The 18,945-nt window shown below is 36.0% G+C and overlaps 2 protein-coding genes across 2 annotated transcripts; one reads left to right on the plus strand and one right to left on the minus strand.

Moving 5' to 3' along the window:
- The first annotated feature begins 744 nt into the window (after window positions 1-744).
- Window positions 745-14,209, plus strand: LOC132183433 (Protein kinase superfamily protein). The gene is made up of 22 exons (XM_059596869.2): window positions 745-1,119; window positions 2,597-3,012; window positions 3,338-3,592; window positions 4,089-4,213; window positions 4,356-4,400; window positions 4,520-4,601; window positions 4,737-4,805; window positions 4,881-5,051; window positions 5,144-5,209; window positions 7,943-8,011; window positions 8,145-8,285; window positions 8,429-8,502; window positions 8,842-9,048; window positions 9,855-9,946; window positions 10,068-10,138; window positions 11,321-11,446; window positions 11,535-11,577; window positions 11,668-11,714; window positions 12,370-12,431; window positions 12,515-12,566; window positions 13,710-13,754; window positions 13,838-14,209. Exons 2-22 carry the CDS (start codon window positions 2,845-2,847, stop codon window positions 13,883-13,885), a joined length of 2,058 nt encoding a protein of 685 aa, XP_059452852.1. The 5' UTR covers window positions 745-1,119; window positions 2,597-2,844; the 3' UTR covers window positions 13,886-14,209.
- A 625-nt stretch (window positions 14,210-14,834) lies between these two features.
- Window positions 14,835-17,741, minus strand: LOC132183435 (proteasome assembly chaperone-like protein). The gene is made up of 7 exons (XM_059596871.2): window positions 17,598-17,741; window positions 16,213-16,260; window positions 16,078-16,124; window positions 15,422-15,488; window positions 15,293-15,336; window positions 15,123-15,180; window positions 14,835-15,045 (listed from the first exon to the last, which is right to left on the minus strand). Exons 1-7 carry the CDS (start codon window positions 17,655-17,657, stop codon window positions 14,995-14,997), a joined length of 375 nt encoding a protein of 124 aa, XP_059452854.1. The 5' UTR covers window positions 17,658-17,741; the 3' UTR covers window positions 14,835-14,994.
- Window positions 17,742-18,945: the final 1,204 nt, after the last annotated feature.

An 18,945-nucleotide genomic window follows, 5' to 3' on the forward strand; every position in this document is an offset into this window, starting at 1 on the left:
AGAGACTTTCCATGAACTACTATTGTAGGTTAGAAAAATTGAGTAGGATGAAAATTGTACTTGTAGCCCCAAAGAAGCTCCACAAAAGGTCGCAAAGTTTTGGAAAATTGTTTTCATTTTTCAAACTTTGAATTTTTTTTTTTTTCTTAAATATCAAATTTTCAAATGGGTTTTCAAATGTAACTGAATTACCGACGTAACTGCTTTTCAAAAAAACCATTATTTTATAAGAATTGAGATTCTTTGTTATTAGGCTATCCTAATTTTAAATAAATTCAGACAGTTTAAAAAAGATAGAGTTACGGGACTTATCTGCAACGGATAGATGGGTCTCGCATCCACACTCTCTCTCTCTTTTAAGCAACTCAAATTTCACAAAAAATTCAAGCAACCTAATAATAATGGATAGTGATCGGTAACAAACCGTCAAAAATGTTGTCACCTACACTTTGGTTTGGCTCATTTTTAGAGTTTTAGATAAGACACATTTTGCTGTTTTAACAACATTTTTTTTCGTTATCAGATAAACTACATTTATCTTTTCTAATTATCGTTCTTTTTATAATGTATTTTTTAATGTTTTAATTTTTGCAATGTTTTCCGTCTACCATTAAAGTTGCAATGTTTTCCTTTCACAACCTAACGTAACAAAATTATGCTCCATCAAATAAAATAAAATAAAAAATTCCAAGTAATAAATTGGGAAAACATTACAAAAATTAAGAACATGAATAAAAGATTTGAAAAATTGAAACATGAGATAAAGTATTACCAAAAAAGATGAGTTTCTGTTTCTAGATTTGACGCCGATGATCGATGCAACTAGAGGAGCTAACGACGGTCATATTGGAAAGCATTTTCGCTTTTTCTATTTCCTTTGGGTATAAAAGGACGGCGAGAGATTCGATCCCCGGACCGCAGACTTGGACAGTTGGATACAGAAAGACACACAGACACATAGGATAGAGAGAGAAAAGGGGGACATCTGAAGCTCCATCTCATCGTCATCACCATAATCACCATCGTTCGTTCACGTCGAACTCCAGCTGAATCCACGTCGTTTTATCATAGACGCGTCAGATTCAGCTCTGGTTGGATGTACTTGCTTATGAACCCTAGGTCTGTCCGTATACCTGACCGATAAATCTGCTGTTTTTAATTTTTTAAATGTAATTTTGTTAACTGTGACTTTTTATTTATTTTTATTGCTTTGTTGATTCGTTGAGCATGAATGTTTGATTCGTTTACTTTTGAAGTCAATTCAATGTTTTGGAATGTAATGATTCCATTTGGGATTAGGTGAAGTTGGAAATTGAGTGATTGCAGGTTCAAGTTGATGATTTGGGATGGGCCTGAAGTAGGAATTTGTTTTCGTTGGTATTGATTTATTGTATGATTATTTTGCTTATGGAAAACTTGGAACTTTTGACTAGTAAATCAGAAAGCAAAGTACTATTTTTTTTTGTTTTGTTTTGTTTTTTGTGAGTCATTGTTGTAAGTATTGCATTTGAACCTGAATTTAGGGTTTATGCGCAAAAGCTGCTTTAGATACTGGTTTTGATCATTTTCCAATGGAAAGAGATCGGGGTTGCCTTTTCATTTGTTTGCCTGTGCAACAAATTAAGACAGTGCTTGTTGAAGATGTTGGCGACGTGGCTCTTTTGGTAGTATCCTTTCATAAGCTTTGTGCTAGGGCTATTTGGAATTCAAGGATTCAGCTATTTCAAAGTTTCATTCTTTTGTGTGCGTCAGAAAGGAGTTTTTTTGGAGCTATTTGCACTGCAGTACTTGGTTGAATGTCCTTGAAACCATTTTGATTGGAATTCTATAATGCACATGTTATGTTGGTACCCCTTCATAGGGTATAAATGGCATGCATTTATTTGATGAATCCACAAATCAGGGAAATAATTTAATTAGAGCAAGTTACTAAGCCATTTTATTGGTTGATGATTGAGATTTGGTGGTTGTTATTCAAAACGTCAAAAGGTATAGATTTACGCAAAGTTACTGAAATTGCTTCTGATTTATGCACATTCTTTGCTTGATACAAGATCATGGAAGTTTTTATGTACCTTATGCTGTTCCTGATTTTAGTCAGAAACTAATGTAGGCAATGGCTTCCTTCTGTATGTTGCTTGTCCATGCTGATGTTATCATCCTTCGTTATGTTTATTGTGTTCCAAAATTGTGCGGAAATCATTGATTTAAACTGGTAAAATGATTAATTGTTTTTGCTCCCGCGTTAATACCACCCTAATTATTGCCTTTTTGATTTTCTAGGAGTTATCTGCTTATTTTTTCTCGAGAAACGTTCGTTCTATCATATACTTCACACACCTCATACACATTGCACAACATTTGTTTGGTGCTGGGAACGTATTTGGTAGGTCAGGATTGGAAAACATTAGCATGTGCTTCTGCTGAACACACTAGATATGGAATTGATAATTTCTAGAAGTGCTAAAGAATGATTACTTTTGGGCTCCTGACTTATTTAATGGTGACCAGTGCTTTTATCAGGAATACATGATAACATTTATAATTATATATTTCCCTTATTCGAGCTAACAAATCTTGTATACACTGTTATCAGCTAGTGATGCTCATTGGCTATTGAGAATATTGGCCCTTCTGAGTTCAGGAAATATTGGATAAAAAAGTTGTCTTGATGAAGTCACTGGGTACATTATCTATTTTTTGTTGAATAAAGGGAAAATGCTACCAAATTGGAAGAAACCCCACATTGAGTTGACACTTACCTCCTCAGCATACATTTTGTTCATGTTCTCTGGAACATCCAGGAGTAAAGAGGGTGTTAATGGTGTTGTATAAGAAGGAATCATGGAGTATGTGCCAGAGAAAAAATTCCCTGTCAATGCAAAAGACTATAAGTTATATGAAGAAGTTGGTGAAGGAGTCAGCGCCTCGGTGTACAGGGCTCTCTGTGTTCCACTTAATGAGATAGTTGCAATCAAGGTTCTTGATCTGGAAAAGTGCAATAATGACCTGGTAATCTCTCTAATAATTTAAGATGTTTAAGTGTTTTTTTTTATAAAAAATTTATCCTTAAAATTTAGTTGATATTTGATGGTTGGTACACATTTATATTAGGTTTGTACTGGTTATCACTTGCAAGATGATTTTTGTATCAGCATTTGTAGGATGCTTACGTTTTTGGAACCATTTTCTTGGAGAATTGATTGCAACATTGTTGACTTCAGTTTCTTATGAAAATAAAGAGAGTATGCAATAATTATGTGAAATAATGCTACTGTCATATTGATATATTTTTTCTTTACTTTTCTTGTCTTTTTCTTTTTTAAAAATTACATAGGATGGTATCCGGCGAGAGGTACAAACAATGACCTTGATTGATCATCCAAATGTGTTACGGGCGCATTGTTCTTTCACTACTAGCCACAGCCTTTGGGTTGTGATGCCGTACATGGCTGGTGGGTCCTGCCTTCATATAATGAAATCTGCATATCCTGAAGGTTTTGAGGAGGCTGTTATTGTTACTTTATTGCGTGAGGTTCTGAAAGCTCTTGTTTATCTTCATGCCCATGGGTTTATCCATAGAGATGTGAAGGTAACATACGGCAGCAGCTTATCTCATTCTTTCAATGATTTTTGTGCCTTATTTCTGCAGGACAGCACTGTTTAGTCAGTTATTGTTTCCACTATAAAATATGGACTGTTAATGTCATGTTTCATAAAAAAGTATGAAAATAGCTTCCTCAAGCCAAGAGCTGAGAGCTCCTGACGATATTTAAATGTTATATCATATAATATCTCATATGATGCTGGGGAGACCTGTCTTTTTGCTTTTGATAAGAGATAACCTATTTTTTTGGTATTTTGTAGAATTCCTCTGAGTTCGCATATATCTCTTTTATCTATATGTAGCATATGACAATCCAGCTTTATATGTCTGTTTTCTTGTCTATTTTAAATCTAGGATATGGTCTGCTTCATATGTCATATTTTACTTTTTTGTTTGTCAATTTCTTAATCCTTTCATTCCCTTTTCTCATGAATTGCACTCTGTTTTTTTTCTTATTAATGTTTCTCTCTGTGGTTTGCAGGCTGGGAATATCTTAATTGATTCTAATGGTGCTGTCAAGTTAGCTGATTTTGGTGTATCAGCATGCATGTTTGATACTGGAGATAGGCAACGATCCAGAAATACTTTTGTTGGGACTCCATGCTGGTGCATTTTCTTCTGATTATATTTTTCTTGGGCCTTCCATGATTTGCCACTTCTTGAGATCCCACCAGAGTCCTTGATTCATCGAGTCAATTAAATTTTTATAGAAGAACTGAGACTCCTTGTTTGTTTTTTCCTTGGTCAGGATGGCTCCAGAAGTTATGCAGCAATTGCATGGTTATGACTTCAAGTCAGTAGTTTGCTTGTCTGATCTATGTTTTTTGGTCCCTCTTTTTTCGTTTTGTTTTGTTTTTAATTCTTTTTTTCCCCAGTTGCTCAATCTTATTCTTTTCTAATCTTTGTAAATAGAGCGGACATATGGTCATTTGGAATAACAGCACTTGAACTTGCTCATGGCCATGCCCCATTTTCTAAGTACCCGCCAATGAAAGTAAATTTCTGAGTTTCTTGTGATTTAAAATGCTTTCGTATTCTTGTTTTTTTTTTTTTTTTTTTTTTTTTTTGACTCTCTTTACAGCATAAGTTCACAATTTGATTTTTTAGCCTTGTTTATTTATTCTTGCAGGTTTTGTTGATGACTTTACAAAATGCACCTCCAGGTTTGGACTACGAAAGAGACAGAAGATTTTCAAAGGTTTTGTTGTTTACTCAAAACTTTCTTTCAGGTAGCGCTCTTGAATATTGTTATTGAAGGGCTTTACTTTTCCAGGCTTTCAAAGAGATGGTAGCCACTTGCTTGGTGAAGGATCCAAAAAAACGTCCAACTTCAGAAAAGCTAATGAAGCACCCTTTTTTCAAACATGCACGCACAAAGGAATATCTGGCTCATGCCATTCTTGAAGGCCTTTCTCCTTTAGGTGATCGCTTTAGGATTCTGAAGGTCTCTTGCTAATCTGAACTCGTTTGTAAATTCTGTTTCAGAGATGGAATAACTTTTGATATAATTCTTCTGGGTTGTCTTTTCTGTTTTAGGCAAAAGAGGCTGATCTTCTTGTGCAGAACAAAGCTCTCTATGGGGATAAGGAGCAGTTATCGCAGGTGAGCATTCTTCACTCATTGTAAGGAACAAATAATATTGCATTCTACTCCCATGTCGTTTCTTTCTTCTCTTTCCTAATATTTTATGTTTTCTGATGCGAAATGAGTATGCAATATTCATCCTCTCTAAACTGAGCTTCTTCTTTGGCCAATGGTCTTTGGACCAAGTGGCATCTCCTCCCCTCAGTTAGCAAGGTGTTCAAATCTTACCAGGAAAAAGAAAATCTGACAATGTCATTTGAGAGAATCTTGTGGTAGAATTTTCAATACTATAGATACATTGTACTCCCGATCGCTCTCTCTCTCTCTTCAGCTTACTCACTTTATGAGGTCGGGGGAGGGCCTCCAAATTTGAAAAAAAAAAGAGACTAATAATCTTGAGGATAGCTCATGTGATGAGAAACACGAAAACCCTGCACTTCTGCACATTTGAAAGCAAGTGTTGGGGGACTCCCTTACAAGTGTTTAAATTGGTATTAAACATACATGCCTATTGCTTATTTGTGAACACATGTCCAAAGACATTATTTATGATGAGGCAATAACAGTGGATTTGTGTGGTAGTATCGCGTTATGTATGATGTTTTTGTTTTAACACGTTATCCGCTAACTAAGGTTGGCAAGGAATGACCTATAGTAGAAACCATGGATTTGCATGAATTATTTTCCTGTATCAGTGTTATGGGGTTGCTTCCTGTAAACTGCAAGCAAATAATGGAATGTAGATTTTAATAGTTACCTAAAGTCGATGTTACTTGTTTTGGATGGTTACAAGCAAGGCTCGGAAGCCTCAAGGCGAGGTGCTTGTACCGAGGTGCTCACCTTCAGGCCCCGTTTGGTTTGCGGAATAGATACTTTGAATGGATTAGTTAATCCTAAGTATAGCTATTCTTTTGTTTGGTAACACACTATTCCTAAGAATAGTTTATTCTCATTGGACTACTAATTTCATACACACAGGATTAGTTAAGCTACTCAAAAATGAGTGTCTTAGCTAATCCTTAAAAATGGAATACATTTTTCAAAAATACCCTATATATATATATATATTTTAAACTTAAAACGAAATAAAAAAACAAAATTAAAAAATAAATAAATAAATAAAGTGGGTGGCTTGACCACCCATTGGGGTGGTCGGCCACCCATAGAAGAGGTTGGGGGTGGTCGCACCACCCCCAGACACCTCGAGGGACCATCCCCGAGCTGTCTGGGGGTGATGCGACCACCCCTGTCGCATTTCAAGGTGACTACGGCCACCCCATATTTGCTTCAGGGGTGGTCGCGGCCACCTGCGGGTCGTCGGGGGTGGCAGCGGCCACCCCCGTCCGCTTATTGTGGGTGGCCCAGTTTATTTCAGTTTTTTATTTTTATTTTTTATTTTTATTTTTTAAATGAGTTTGAAAAAAACATATGAGGTTTTTCGTAATTTTGATTCAATTCCAATTTTTGCGTGTGTGTTGTTACCAAACTAAAGAATAGGAATAATTATTTTATTCCACACTCTTCTATTCCTAGTAGTAGTTATTCCTTTTCTAATGGACTAAACATTCCGTAAACCAAACGAGGTCTTAGTGCTCAGGTGAGCACTTGCATAAAGTCTTAGGCTTTTGAGGCAAGCATCTTTGTAAAATTCTCTATGTTTAATAGATGGACAAAATAGTCCCTTAAAGAAAGGATTTTTAGATTTCAATAGAAGGACCAGTTGTCCAATTAGCTACTTTTGCTTAAGTGAAAAAGAAAATGTGTGGGGCATTGTAATTAAATAAAAGAAGAAAAATCAGATAGCAATATTTATGTACTCGAAAATCTGGTCACTAGAATTATGAAATGAAGAGAAAGTGGTAGAGCGGTAGAGATGCAGAGACGACAAAATCACAGAAGACTAGAGCCGTAGAGATGCACGGCAAGATCACCTCTTGATACTTGATACTTCTCATCCTCTTCCCAGAAGCATACTCTTCTTTGTGCTCCCACCAGTCCAGCCTACAAAACATAGAATCTAGTCATTCAAATCTTGCGTAATCTTTTATTTTACAAATAATAAACATTCAAATCTAGTCACTAAACCCTCCCAAACTTTCTAAACAGTGCTTAATCAAACAAACCAACTGTGAGACAGAAGATTGCATTACGCTACAAAATCAAAATTAAAGGATTACCTTTGTGACCTTGACTTGCAGCAATGTGCAGACTGCAGCGGATCAAACTCAGAATGATTCTTCAACAAAATGCCCTCAGTTTATCTGAGTACATGGCCAAAAAACAAAGATAATTTTGAGAATATGGGAAACTTGAGATTGATATTTGAGAGGCTTGAGAAAGAACGAAAAGAAAGAAGGGGGCGCTTCTCACTTCTCAGCATTTTCCATGCCTGGGGGAAGAGGGAACTAGAAGAAGGGGGGCATTTTCAATTTTTTACACGATGGGGCCAAAACTAAAATAAAACATTTCTGAGGAATTTTATACCTGGTTTTATTTCTTTTCATTACCTCATTTTGTGTTCAAGTTGGTTCTACTGCTGTTTTTATGTTTCTATCCTTGTGGTTGCTTGTATTCCCTCATTCTTTACTTGATTACTGATGCATTAAGAAAGTAACTGATGTTTATATTCATACTCACTCATGTATTTGTGCTCATGCATTGAGAAGACTCTTTCAAATATAGAAGCATAAATGTCCTGGTTTTTGCAAAATTTCAACAACATCCTGAATACAAATTCTTGTAATTTTGCAGCAAGAGTACATTCGTGGCATAAGTGCCTGGAATTTCAACCTTGAAGATTTAAAAACTCAGGCTGCCCTTGTAAGTAGTGTCAGTTATGAGTTTCATGTGTAATTAATTAATTTCGTAAAACTATCTTGGGCAAAGGGTTTCCTTAGTGAAAACTATACCTATTGCTCTGCTTTGTCTTATTTTAGCACTGTATTGCCCACAGATTCAGGATGATGGCATGCCAAATTCTGAAGACCTAGATGCTAGCAAGAAGCAAAAAGACAGGAATGATGATGTTGGATTTCCAGCAGAGAGACTGTCCCATGAAAGGGCCAACCATTCAAATGCTCCACCTAATCAGGAGGTATCACTACCAGTCCTAAAATATGCTTTTGTAGTTTTTCTTTTTTTCAATGTAATTGCATTTATGTTCTGAGGTTCCCTTGAATCTTTGAATTTTGAGTCAATTCTTCCATATATTTGACATCTTCCTTTTGTTCGTTTCAGGACGGGTTCGATGATCTTCATGATTTGGAGAATTCACTTGCTTCATTTCCTATAAAACCTCTTCAAGCACTCAAGTATGACTTTTTTTTTTTTTTTTTGGGGGGGGGGGGGGGGGGGGGGGGTGGAGGTTGGCCTCATGTCTATTGTTAATAACTTAGTGTACTACAAAATCTTTTCCAAGGACCATTATATTGAAATATATTTAATCTCATTCTGTTGACAGAGAAGTGCTATTTGATACTCCTAAGTAGTTTATTGTATGCAGTGTTTTTTGATGCTTGCAGCTATTAATAATTGCTATTTTCCCTTTTTAACATCCTTTTCATTTTTTGCATCAAATCATATGACAAAAAATTTAGCGGTCTGATTTTTATCAGTACATTTCATCTTATATTTAATGTCTTTTGATGCAGAGGTTGTTTTGATGTCATTGAGGATGATGCAATTGCGAGTAGTCCTAGAGATGTGAGTCAAGAAAATGGAAGAAATGAGAGTGAGTGTTCCGGACAGAGTAGTATTTTACCACGTCCTGTCATTCCTGAGCATAAAGCTTTTTTGGGCGGCTCACTACTACCAGAGAATGCTCTATCTCCTAAAAAGGTTATTGGTGATGGGGACAGGTAAGCCCTTTCCTTTTAAATTTGACTTTTCGGCTGTTGATCTTCTTCTTCTTTTACTCTACACAATATTAGTCATTAAGAGGTTGTTGAGAAATGAACTTAATGAGTATATCTTTATTTATTTATTTATTTTGGTTTGCTCTCCCACCCATTATTGAAGTGATTTTTTTATTTTTTTTATTTTTTTTTTATAAGTAATGCAATTCATTATTAAGCTCAGAGGGGCACAACCCTAGCCTTGTCTTGCCTAAATGCAATGCCATGAAACATAAGGTGTTATGGCTTTGGTGGGTGACATGCATGCTGTTCAGTTTGCTTTATCCCTATTTTTCTTAATAAATGTCCTCCTATGGGAACTGCTCTTTTTCAGTTATGTTTTAGTAGATATATCACTGAGCTGCTTGGAGTGATGTGACCTCAAATGCGAGGTGGTAGATCTTTAGTTGATATGTATTTCTAGAAACTTGGATGCAGTTTTTACATGGCATTGTGGCAAATGTGAACACAGTTGTAAAATATGAAGTGATATTATATGTTAAAGCTGGCCTACTGAATAGTTAGTATGTGGTGGGGTTGCTTGGACTTGCAACGCGACAACTTTGTTTGACAACCCTAACTATTCACCGTCCAATGTAGTGTCTGTGAGCTCGTTTATTTATTTTTAGCCTGTGTATTTAGGAGTGTCTTACGGTTTTTTTAATGAGATTTGCTTGATTACCTATCAGTTTTTTTTTTTTTTTTAAGTACACTGAAAAATTCTGGATTTAGTAACCTGTAATAACTCCTGTGTTGAAAATGTTATAAAGGGATCATCTACAATCCAAATTTCAAGGCGAGCGTAACTATAGTGGTTCATTGATGTATCGTCAGAAGAAAGATGCCAATAGCATTTCATCCGGTATGTCTATTGTGATTTTCTTGCTTTTATCCTCTCAAATCTATATCTTATTATAGATGATGTCACATTTTTAATACTTCATAAAAAAATTAATATGGTATTACTGCATCTGCTCATGCAGTTGAGGATACGTCTGAAGGATCAGTTGTACAGCGTAAGGGGCGCTTTAAGGTCACTGACCTCAGTCCCAAGGTATATATGCGTTCATAGGCTATCGTCTCTAGTCAACCTAAATCAACATGTGGATTGCATGAGTCCGATATCATATTTCAAAAGCAGCCAACTGTATTTGAGTTTTTAATCATTAGACTGATGAATGTATGTAGGAATTACTTTTAGAACTTTTGCCCTTTCTTGGACCTGAATATCTGGGTTGCAAGCATTTGGTCTATGTTTCCCTTGTACTCGGGTTGCTTCTCTTTTGGCATGTTTGACAATATATTTATTTGTATGCTGAATTACTAAATATTGATCATAACATTCACCTGGGGAGCTTTCACTTGGGCTTAGCCTTTTATGTGAGCAAATTACTTCAGACAATAAACTACCTCCTACTGAAATTGCCAGCTCCATTATGAATGTATATTAGCACATATTTTCCGGTTTTCCCAAGTTTGACTGTTTATGGAAGCAATAGAACTTACTAGATAACTGGCACCTTTCAATCTTCTTAAGGGAGAGGTCCTGAGTTCAACCCCATGAAGGGGATAAGCTAGGGTGGAGGGCAAGTCTTCATTTGTTTTGCCCAGACTTAAAGTGAAAGGAGTTTATGAGTTCACCCATTTATGAGTGAAATTATCGTATAAAGTATGCATGAAGTATGGTTGTAATGAATTACATATTATAGCAAAACAGTTCATCCATTTATAAATAATGAACACCTGCTTCTGTATAGCATAGATCGTCACATTGTATGAATTGCAGTTTCAGTAGCACTGCTACTGAATGCACCTTCATCCTGATTCCTATGGATGGTATTGCCTGCTATCCTGAAGTTTGGTAGCAGGATATGGTGTCACATTTATTTGTCACATTTATTTTACATGTTTCAGGTTCCAAGCTTGGTTTATATGTTGAGTGCAACTGACACACCCATCTCAATAGGCACTGCATCTTATGCACTGCTTTCTATTTCTTTTGGTTTGAATTTATTCACCACCTCTTTCTTGCTTGGCATGCTTGAAGGTTTTACGCCAATTCTTCTGATTTTTCCTGTAATTCTTTTTCTTGTGAACTTAAGGTATGCCATATAAATTCTGATTGATTTTGTATGAGTTGGTTTGATGCTTGAATTTGTGAAAATAGGTATGGAACTTAGCAATTTATCTTTTAGGCAATGGCTTTGTAACCATTGCCATTCTTTTCTCCATACAGGGTCCTACGAACTGCATATTTGGCCCAATTTCTGGAGGTTCAACTTGTCCAACAACCCCCAACCTTACACCTGCCTCAATTCTCCTGTCTCTGCAATGTGTTTTGCAGCAGAACACCATGCAAAGGGTATGTACGCATTTATAGTTCCTACCCTACATTGTAGAGATATTATGTCTCAAAGTATTTCTTTTTTGTTTTTTCTAAATATTGACAGGAAGAGCTTATTAAATTGATCAAGTACGTGGAGCAAACCTATGGTATGTATCTCATCTTGATTATTCACATCTTTCCTGATTAATCCTATGTGCAATGATTTTGTTAGTTTTGACCCCTTATACTTGATACAGGCAAGCATGCAGAGTCAGCTGAGGCTGTCACAAGTGACCTGTTGCAGGTATTCTTTTTGTTGGAACATCTAAAATTATTGCTTGCTAAATGCACTTAAATGTCAAAGACTATTCTACTTTAAGTAGTAATCAGCTATATTTTAATTTTACGGTTGTAGAAGAGAACAATCACCTAGAGCATGTATAGAGTAGTAACTTAGATTTTTGCCTGATGAAATTATCAAGGGAAATGAGATTTGAAAACTTGGGTTAAGATGTGGCCAGCTGAGACCCTCCCATCCTACTGGTGATTCTTTTAATGGGAGATCAAATTCATGGGTTTGGGTGCAATAGGATTCAATCATTCAAGAATTGGTCGGAATAATCAGATTTGGATATGCTCATATGTTGCAAATGGTTTCGTTATTTGTTGATATTTTCTCTGATAACATTGATGACATCCAAACCATCCACCAATAAGTGCTATGCTTTCCAAGCACATAAAAAATGGTTGCAAACACGAAGTTATTTATGGCCCATGCTTGACCTAGAAGAAGCTATCTGGATTTAATATTTGTAGAACAGAATCTCAGAGAAAAAATCATCATTCTATTGAATTATTGTGAGGGAAGATTTATTCTACTATTAAAGGAAGTAATTGGTTGTGTAGACGACAGTTTTTTGTCATTTGCTTAAATGATCTAAAATTTGAGCAATTTGCAGGTGCCTCCTGGTACCACCAGGGAGAGAGAGCTGCAGTCTCAGTTGATTCATATGCAACAAAGGTACAAGATGAAACTCAATGATTTCTAATTACATATTTTCCTATCTACTCTCATTCTCAACTGAATCTCATCTTCAATGTCAGTATTAGGAGCCTTGAAGAGGAATTGCAGAGGCATAAGATGACAAATGCCCAGGTGTGTATTTGTGTAAGATGGATCACTTATGCTTTGTTGCCTATTATAAACGGTTTGCATCTTTTATTGACTGCGCATGGCTTTTGGTGCCTTTTCTGCTTGATGTCATCTTTGACTGCACTTTGTTAGAAGTAAATCAGTTCTGAGGTACTTACCAAAGACAAAAAAAAAAAAAAAAAAAGGGGTGAAAATATGATTTTGGTTCCTGTATTATGTGATAAATTCCAATTTTATTGTTTATCAATAATTTCAATTTAGTTCTTAGAGTTTTAAGATCTTCTCCAAGTTATTCTTACTGTCTTTATTGTGATTAGGTGAATGACAACTGCTGATGTATTTGTTTTTGTTTTTGTTTTTTTTCTTTTCCATTTACCCTTATATTGTTGTTGTAGCACATGAGATCACGTGCAATTTTCTTAAAGTCGAAAAAAGATGGACACGTGTGATGTGACATGCACATTACGGATTTTAGGTTTGTTGCTGAGGTGTCTCCATAGGTTCTAATTTTGTGAGACCTGCCTGTAACCTAATGTACTACACAAGGCACTAGATAGACATGAATAAAAATGTTTTTAACATCAGTAATTGTCGTTTGTACAAGTAATGATAAGGCAGGGTAAGGATACTGATATTATTGAGGTGTTTCTAAAACTTCAAGAACTAGATATAAATAATCGATAGTTCAGAAACAAAATTAAAATCTGATATTTAGTTTAGGGATTAAGATCTCTGACTACTTAATTTTGTCAATGTTGTATTTGAATTTTGCTCAATTGCCTACAAAAGTTGTGTTGATTTTCTTGAATGTTTTTCGAAGTTCTATAAAACATTAGTGCCTAGAAGCTACTACGGACTTATCAACCTGTACGAACCATTCTATTAAGTGTGGTGGCACAGTTTTTGTCATTTGACATGGCAAAGCAGTACGAATACTCTTGCTAGATGACAAGCATATGTGCATTACTTGCAAATTTATTAACTCTCATTCTCTCCATCAAATCATGTATAAAAGCATTGCTCTTTCTGCCTAACTAATTTATTCTTGATTTGTTGATTGTTAGTGATCCTTTAATTAAATAGTTTATTGTTCCCATTTTCTTGCATCTTGAATATTTCTCTTATCCCAATTTGTTGCTGTGGTAGGCTGGATGTGAGTTGGTCTTTCAATATGTGAATCATATGATTGAGGTAGATTCGTAGGGTGGTTAAAACTTGTTTCTCTCTGTTTTTCACAACGCATTCTTGTCACTGATCAGTCTTGGGATGTGCAGTTAGAAAGTCAATTAAATGCTTTGGTCAACAAAGAGGAAAAAGTTTAGCAAAGAGGATGAAGCCCAATGATGTTTTTCAAAGTACTGCCGCCGTGTGAACAAAAAAAGAAGAAGGAAAAAAAGAAGCATAATTCCTTCATGTTTTGTTGGTGAAGCGTAATTTCTATTTCTACCGCCTGATTATTTCTTCAGCGGCTAGTGAGAGTCTCTTAAGGCACTTCTGAGGTATAGGGCATTTTTTATTGTATTTTAGTGTATCATATGTGTGACCGTGTGTTAAGCCAGATACCCAATTTTGAAATGCCATTCAAGTCAAACTGTGTAACATGTAATTTATTGACTGCATAATGTAATTATATTACATTTTGGTTCTCTCTCTCTCTCTCTCTCTCTCTCATTTCCAAAGGTGTGCTTTTGTTGGTGGCATGCTTCTCTGGTTGAATGTGTAGCTCAAAGAGTCGAGTCCTTTTGGCTTTTTGTCTTGATTGTTGAAGTTAGGTGCTTCCCTTTGCCCTCTTTTGTATTCGATTGGTAGGTTAATCCCAACTGAGCATAACAGAAACGTGGTCAAGCAATCCAAACGGAATAGTTTTGCATTAGAGGAAGTTCTATAAAGATTTCTAACCAAGTGGAAGGTTTTTTAAGCGGTTAGGAAAAATCCCGACAATAACTTTTCTTTATTTCATTTAAAATAGAGGGAATCTCTTTCCGTTGTCTCACCCATACTGTAAGCTCGAAACATTAATCTTGCCACATCAACTCCCGCAACTCCCAATTGGAGCTTTGTTTGGACGATAGTTGGAGCTTTGTTGCTTGATGCCCATTCAACCTTTGAAATAGCTTTACCCCTATGCTTTTTCAATTACAGTAAAAATATTAGATTATACACTAATTCAGCTGAATTTTGTAGTAGTGCTTCCTGTGAGAGAGAGACCAGAAAATCAACACTCAGCCTACATGTACCCCGGCAGTAACTATGTAATTACAGCTATAGGTAGGATGCAAGAGAATTCTGCATTTAGGCATTGTTGATTTAGTATTAATATGTCACAAAAAAGCAACTATCAATCTGCAAAATGCTGCAAGGTTGTGTCCTGGGGAATGAAAACAATATCAGAGGCTTCAAGCAAAATACTTAAGGTCAAGCTACATTATCCCTACCACAGGCGGTTCTCAATCACAGCAGAAGCAATTTCCTTCAGTGTCTCCTGCACAACATGGTTGAATCGTGAGTCATACTATATTATTGTTCCAAAAGAAGAGGGCAAAAAGCTTTCAAAAATACCGCAGAATGGTCCTTGAGTCCTAGAGAGAGAACCAACGGCTTGGAAGAGCCAGAGACGCTGCAAACACAGCAGGACGCATTAAGCTATTAGCGATTCAGGCAAGATCCAAAGGAAAAGGGTATGCAGACCACATATAACTCTTATCTAATATTTTGAACTAAAAGCATACCTGATGTGTTCAATTAATTGACGAGCACATGCCAGTAGCATTGGCTGCATTCATTGCACAGTGGGTCGAAATCAGTAGAAGTTAGCAACCACTTGTGAAACTAAGAGGCCAGAGCACAAGCTGGCTTACCTCGTCTCGTTTGCCAAATATTGCAGACACGTTGAATGTTGGCTCGATTGACACCCCTTCCTCCTTCCTGGGGATGAAGAAAGAAATGTATCTCAGAAGTTCCTCAGGGTAGAACCATCATTAATAGTTCAATGCAATCAACCTCTTAACATTTTCCCCTCGTTAAACTTAAAAGAACCAAGTTCTCCCCTCCTCCTTCTCAGTAACGAGTCATTTTTTTTCCTTTTTGAGTTCACATTTCATAATTTTAAGCACATTATATCATTAATAGGTATAGAACATAATCGTTTCCTTCTGCTAATTCACTAATATAAGAGGTTATTTGGAGTGAAACCCATGTAATCCTCCCACTTCAACAAGCATACATGATAATGTAAAAGAACTCAATTGTGCTACCTATTCTAGGCTGATTACTGGAGGACATGATTCAATGCACTACTACACTTCACAGGACTGTTCTATATTATAGGATAAATAATACCAAAACTTTTTGTATAATAAGCCAGAGAGTTTGTCGAAACTATTAGTTGGACACGGCGAGAGCATAGATAATGTAGAGATTACCAGTAATGTTGAACAGAAATATAAATAATGAAGAAGAAAAAGGAAACTCCACGAAACAGGATTGCTCCACTATAAGGAAAAAATATTGAGACCTGGCATGCAGTATTGTCCCCATAGCTCCTATTTGAGTTGCAATAACCTAAAAGTTTTTCAAACATTAGAATTGCACACAAACATGAGCCACCAACCCTCTTTCTCTGCCAAATGAAGAGGAGCCGCAAACTTACAAGAAAATGATCATCATAACTGCAAAGGACTACATCTGTTTTATTCCCCTGCCAAACAAAAAGAAAGTAAGCAACTGGCAATATTAAATGGCAAGGAAATTCAAAAGCGGTCCTCAAGATGTAAGAATGTTAGCCAAACAACAATTAAGAAAACAAACAAGGAATGGCAAACCCAACAGACCATGCTTTCTATTAGGAAATGGATTCAGATAGTTGAAGCTGAAACACATAACAATACCAAGAGCGTTTACATATGCAATAGAAGTATTTATAATCTTGCACACATTTTGCCGGTCTAAACTTTGGATTAAATGCCACGTACTTAGAAAGTTAGAAAGCCTAACCACATCAAGAATCCCTCATCTCTCACAAAAAGGACCAAGTTTTTATAGATATTAGGGAGATTGACACGCCAGGAATTCTTCTAGTGACCTTATAATATAACATATTGAGACATCACTTAACTCAAAAACTTAAGTTCATGGGTTTGGGCAAACTAAGCTATATTAACTACTTGCAATTGTGATATCTTTCCAATGTGGGACTCAACAATCTCCCACGCATGAGTCCATCACTATATCGCTACATCATGCACTTTTGTCCGTACTCCAGGGACCATCATTTGTGCCACACACATCATTGATACTTTAGGGAGTATTCCAATGAGACCATAATATAACATATTGAGATACTACTCAACCCAAAAGCTTAAGCCTTTGAGTTTGGGTCCAACTATGCTATATTAATCACTTATAAGTGTGACATCTTTTCAATATGAGACAACTTTTTTACACTCATGCATGTATACTCAAGGAAGATTATGTATTAATTTTTCCTGCACATGTACAATATCTTGAACAAAAGTATCATCATAATCAGAAAGCAATATAATGTGGACACACCGCAAAAATGAAGTTTCACGTGTTAGTTTTTCCTCATCCACCCATAACTACCTCAAAAATAAAGAAACTGGATGCCAAAATATATACTAGGCAACCCAAAAAATAAGCAACCAGATCAAGCCAAACAGAATTTTGCTTTCAATTATGGTTAAGAATCACACAAAACTCCTAGTCCAGCTGGAAATTATCACTAAAATATTGTCGAAAAAAATATAATCACTATAATACCAGGACTATAAAGCAAAGATATTCATTAACCCAAATGAGTCAATGACCCTTTACTTCAAATCTAAAGCAAAGATAAAGTGAGTTATAAGGAACAGATGAAACCTATGTACCAAAGTACGCACAATTAAAAAAAAAAAAAAAAAAATTAAAAAACTGGACATTTTCCAGTGGAGCATTGAAACAAACAGGTGATGGGCAATATGGTTGTATCGGACAAAGAAATCAAACACAGAAACAAAATATTTACTCTTTCACCTTAATATCCAAAGAGAGGCTCTTGTAGGTGACGGGAAAGCGAGGACCCGAGCTGCCCATAACTCTCTCTACACAGAGAGAGAGAGAGAGAGAGAGAGAGTTGAAGGTTGAGGAACAAGAAAGAGTCTTGGTCTGGGTCGGGCAATTGAGCTCTTGAGGCTTAATTTATAAAAGCCCAACCCAATCTCTCAGCTGAATAAGCCCAGTATTAAAAAGAGCCGAGCCCAATTATGTAAGCTTTGATGTAGATTCCCTGGCACAAGATTATCCACTCACATGGTTCACACGTGTGGAGTGGAGCACGATTATCCAATTGTGCAAGAATTCTTCTTGTCTCTTCTCACCAAACCCTGCAATATCCCAGGATGTGCATAGTAGCTGTCCCGTGCATACTGGTCATTCAACACGTGACGCCCCGAAATTTCCTTCACTTACCCACCGAGCCGGTCGAGCCCTTGCTTGTAGCCGAGCCGCTATTTCCAATGCTTTTTTAGAGCTTAATTACGTTCTGTTTGCCTTTTATAATTGTTTTTGCAGTCTTTTTTGTTTTTCATTTTTTGGACTTTGGAAGCGTTGAATGCCAAAGTCGTAAATTCCTTTTTGACCCACCAGACCAGAGCTTCGGCCTTCAAGGTTTCTTCTGCAACGTGACAAGCAAGGCAATAGAGACATAAAGAAAATCACAAGCACTAAACATAGGTAAATTATAATAAAATAATGAAATGTATAAAACATGTTTGATTTAAAGCATAGGATAGGACTGTAAAATCAACCCCAGAAAAAAAAAAATTGTTTAAATTTTGAAAAGCTATTAAGGATAGCGTAATTTAGGGCAAACTCTCCACCCCTCTTGTCACTGGAATAGTGACCGGAATATGGTCTATTTTGGTGTATCATGTGTCATTTATAAATACGTACACAGTTAAATGCTACAAAATTTAATTTAACCTATAAAATAAATCATCTTTATTTCATTGAAATATAAAAGATCTTTATCCCACCACCATCAGAAGTGTTGATTCATTCATCCTTAAGAAATTATAAGATATACAAAACCATATCTATAAGATATCTGTTATTAATTTTGGCCTTGAAGGCACATGTTTTTGCTGGGCTTTAAGGGGACACTAGGTTGAATTTTGAAGCAGCCGAAGTAATGAGTGATCAAAAGCTAGTGCCAATCTATTCCGTTTAACGGAAAGTAAGCCACAGGATCTACTTTTTGTTATGATCTTATCTGATTTCTCATATATATATATATATATATATATTTTACGTTTTTCGTTTTTTTTTTTTTTTATAAAAAAATAACGATGGCATCCTCTTTCTTCATGAAGATTATTTCCAA

Source organism: Corylus avellana, chromosome 5 (genome assembly GCF_965113065.1).
Source record: "Corylus avellana chromosome 5, dhCorAvel1.hap1.2, whole genome shotgun sequence".
Taxonomy (NCBI): Eukaryota; Viridiplantae; Streptophyta; class Magnoliopsida; order Fagales; family Betulaceae; genus Corylus; species Corylus avellana.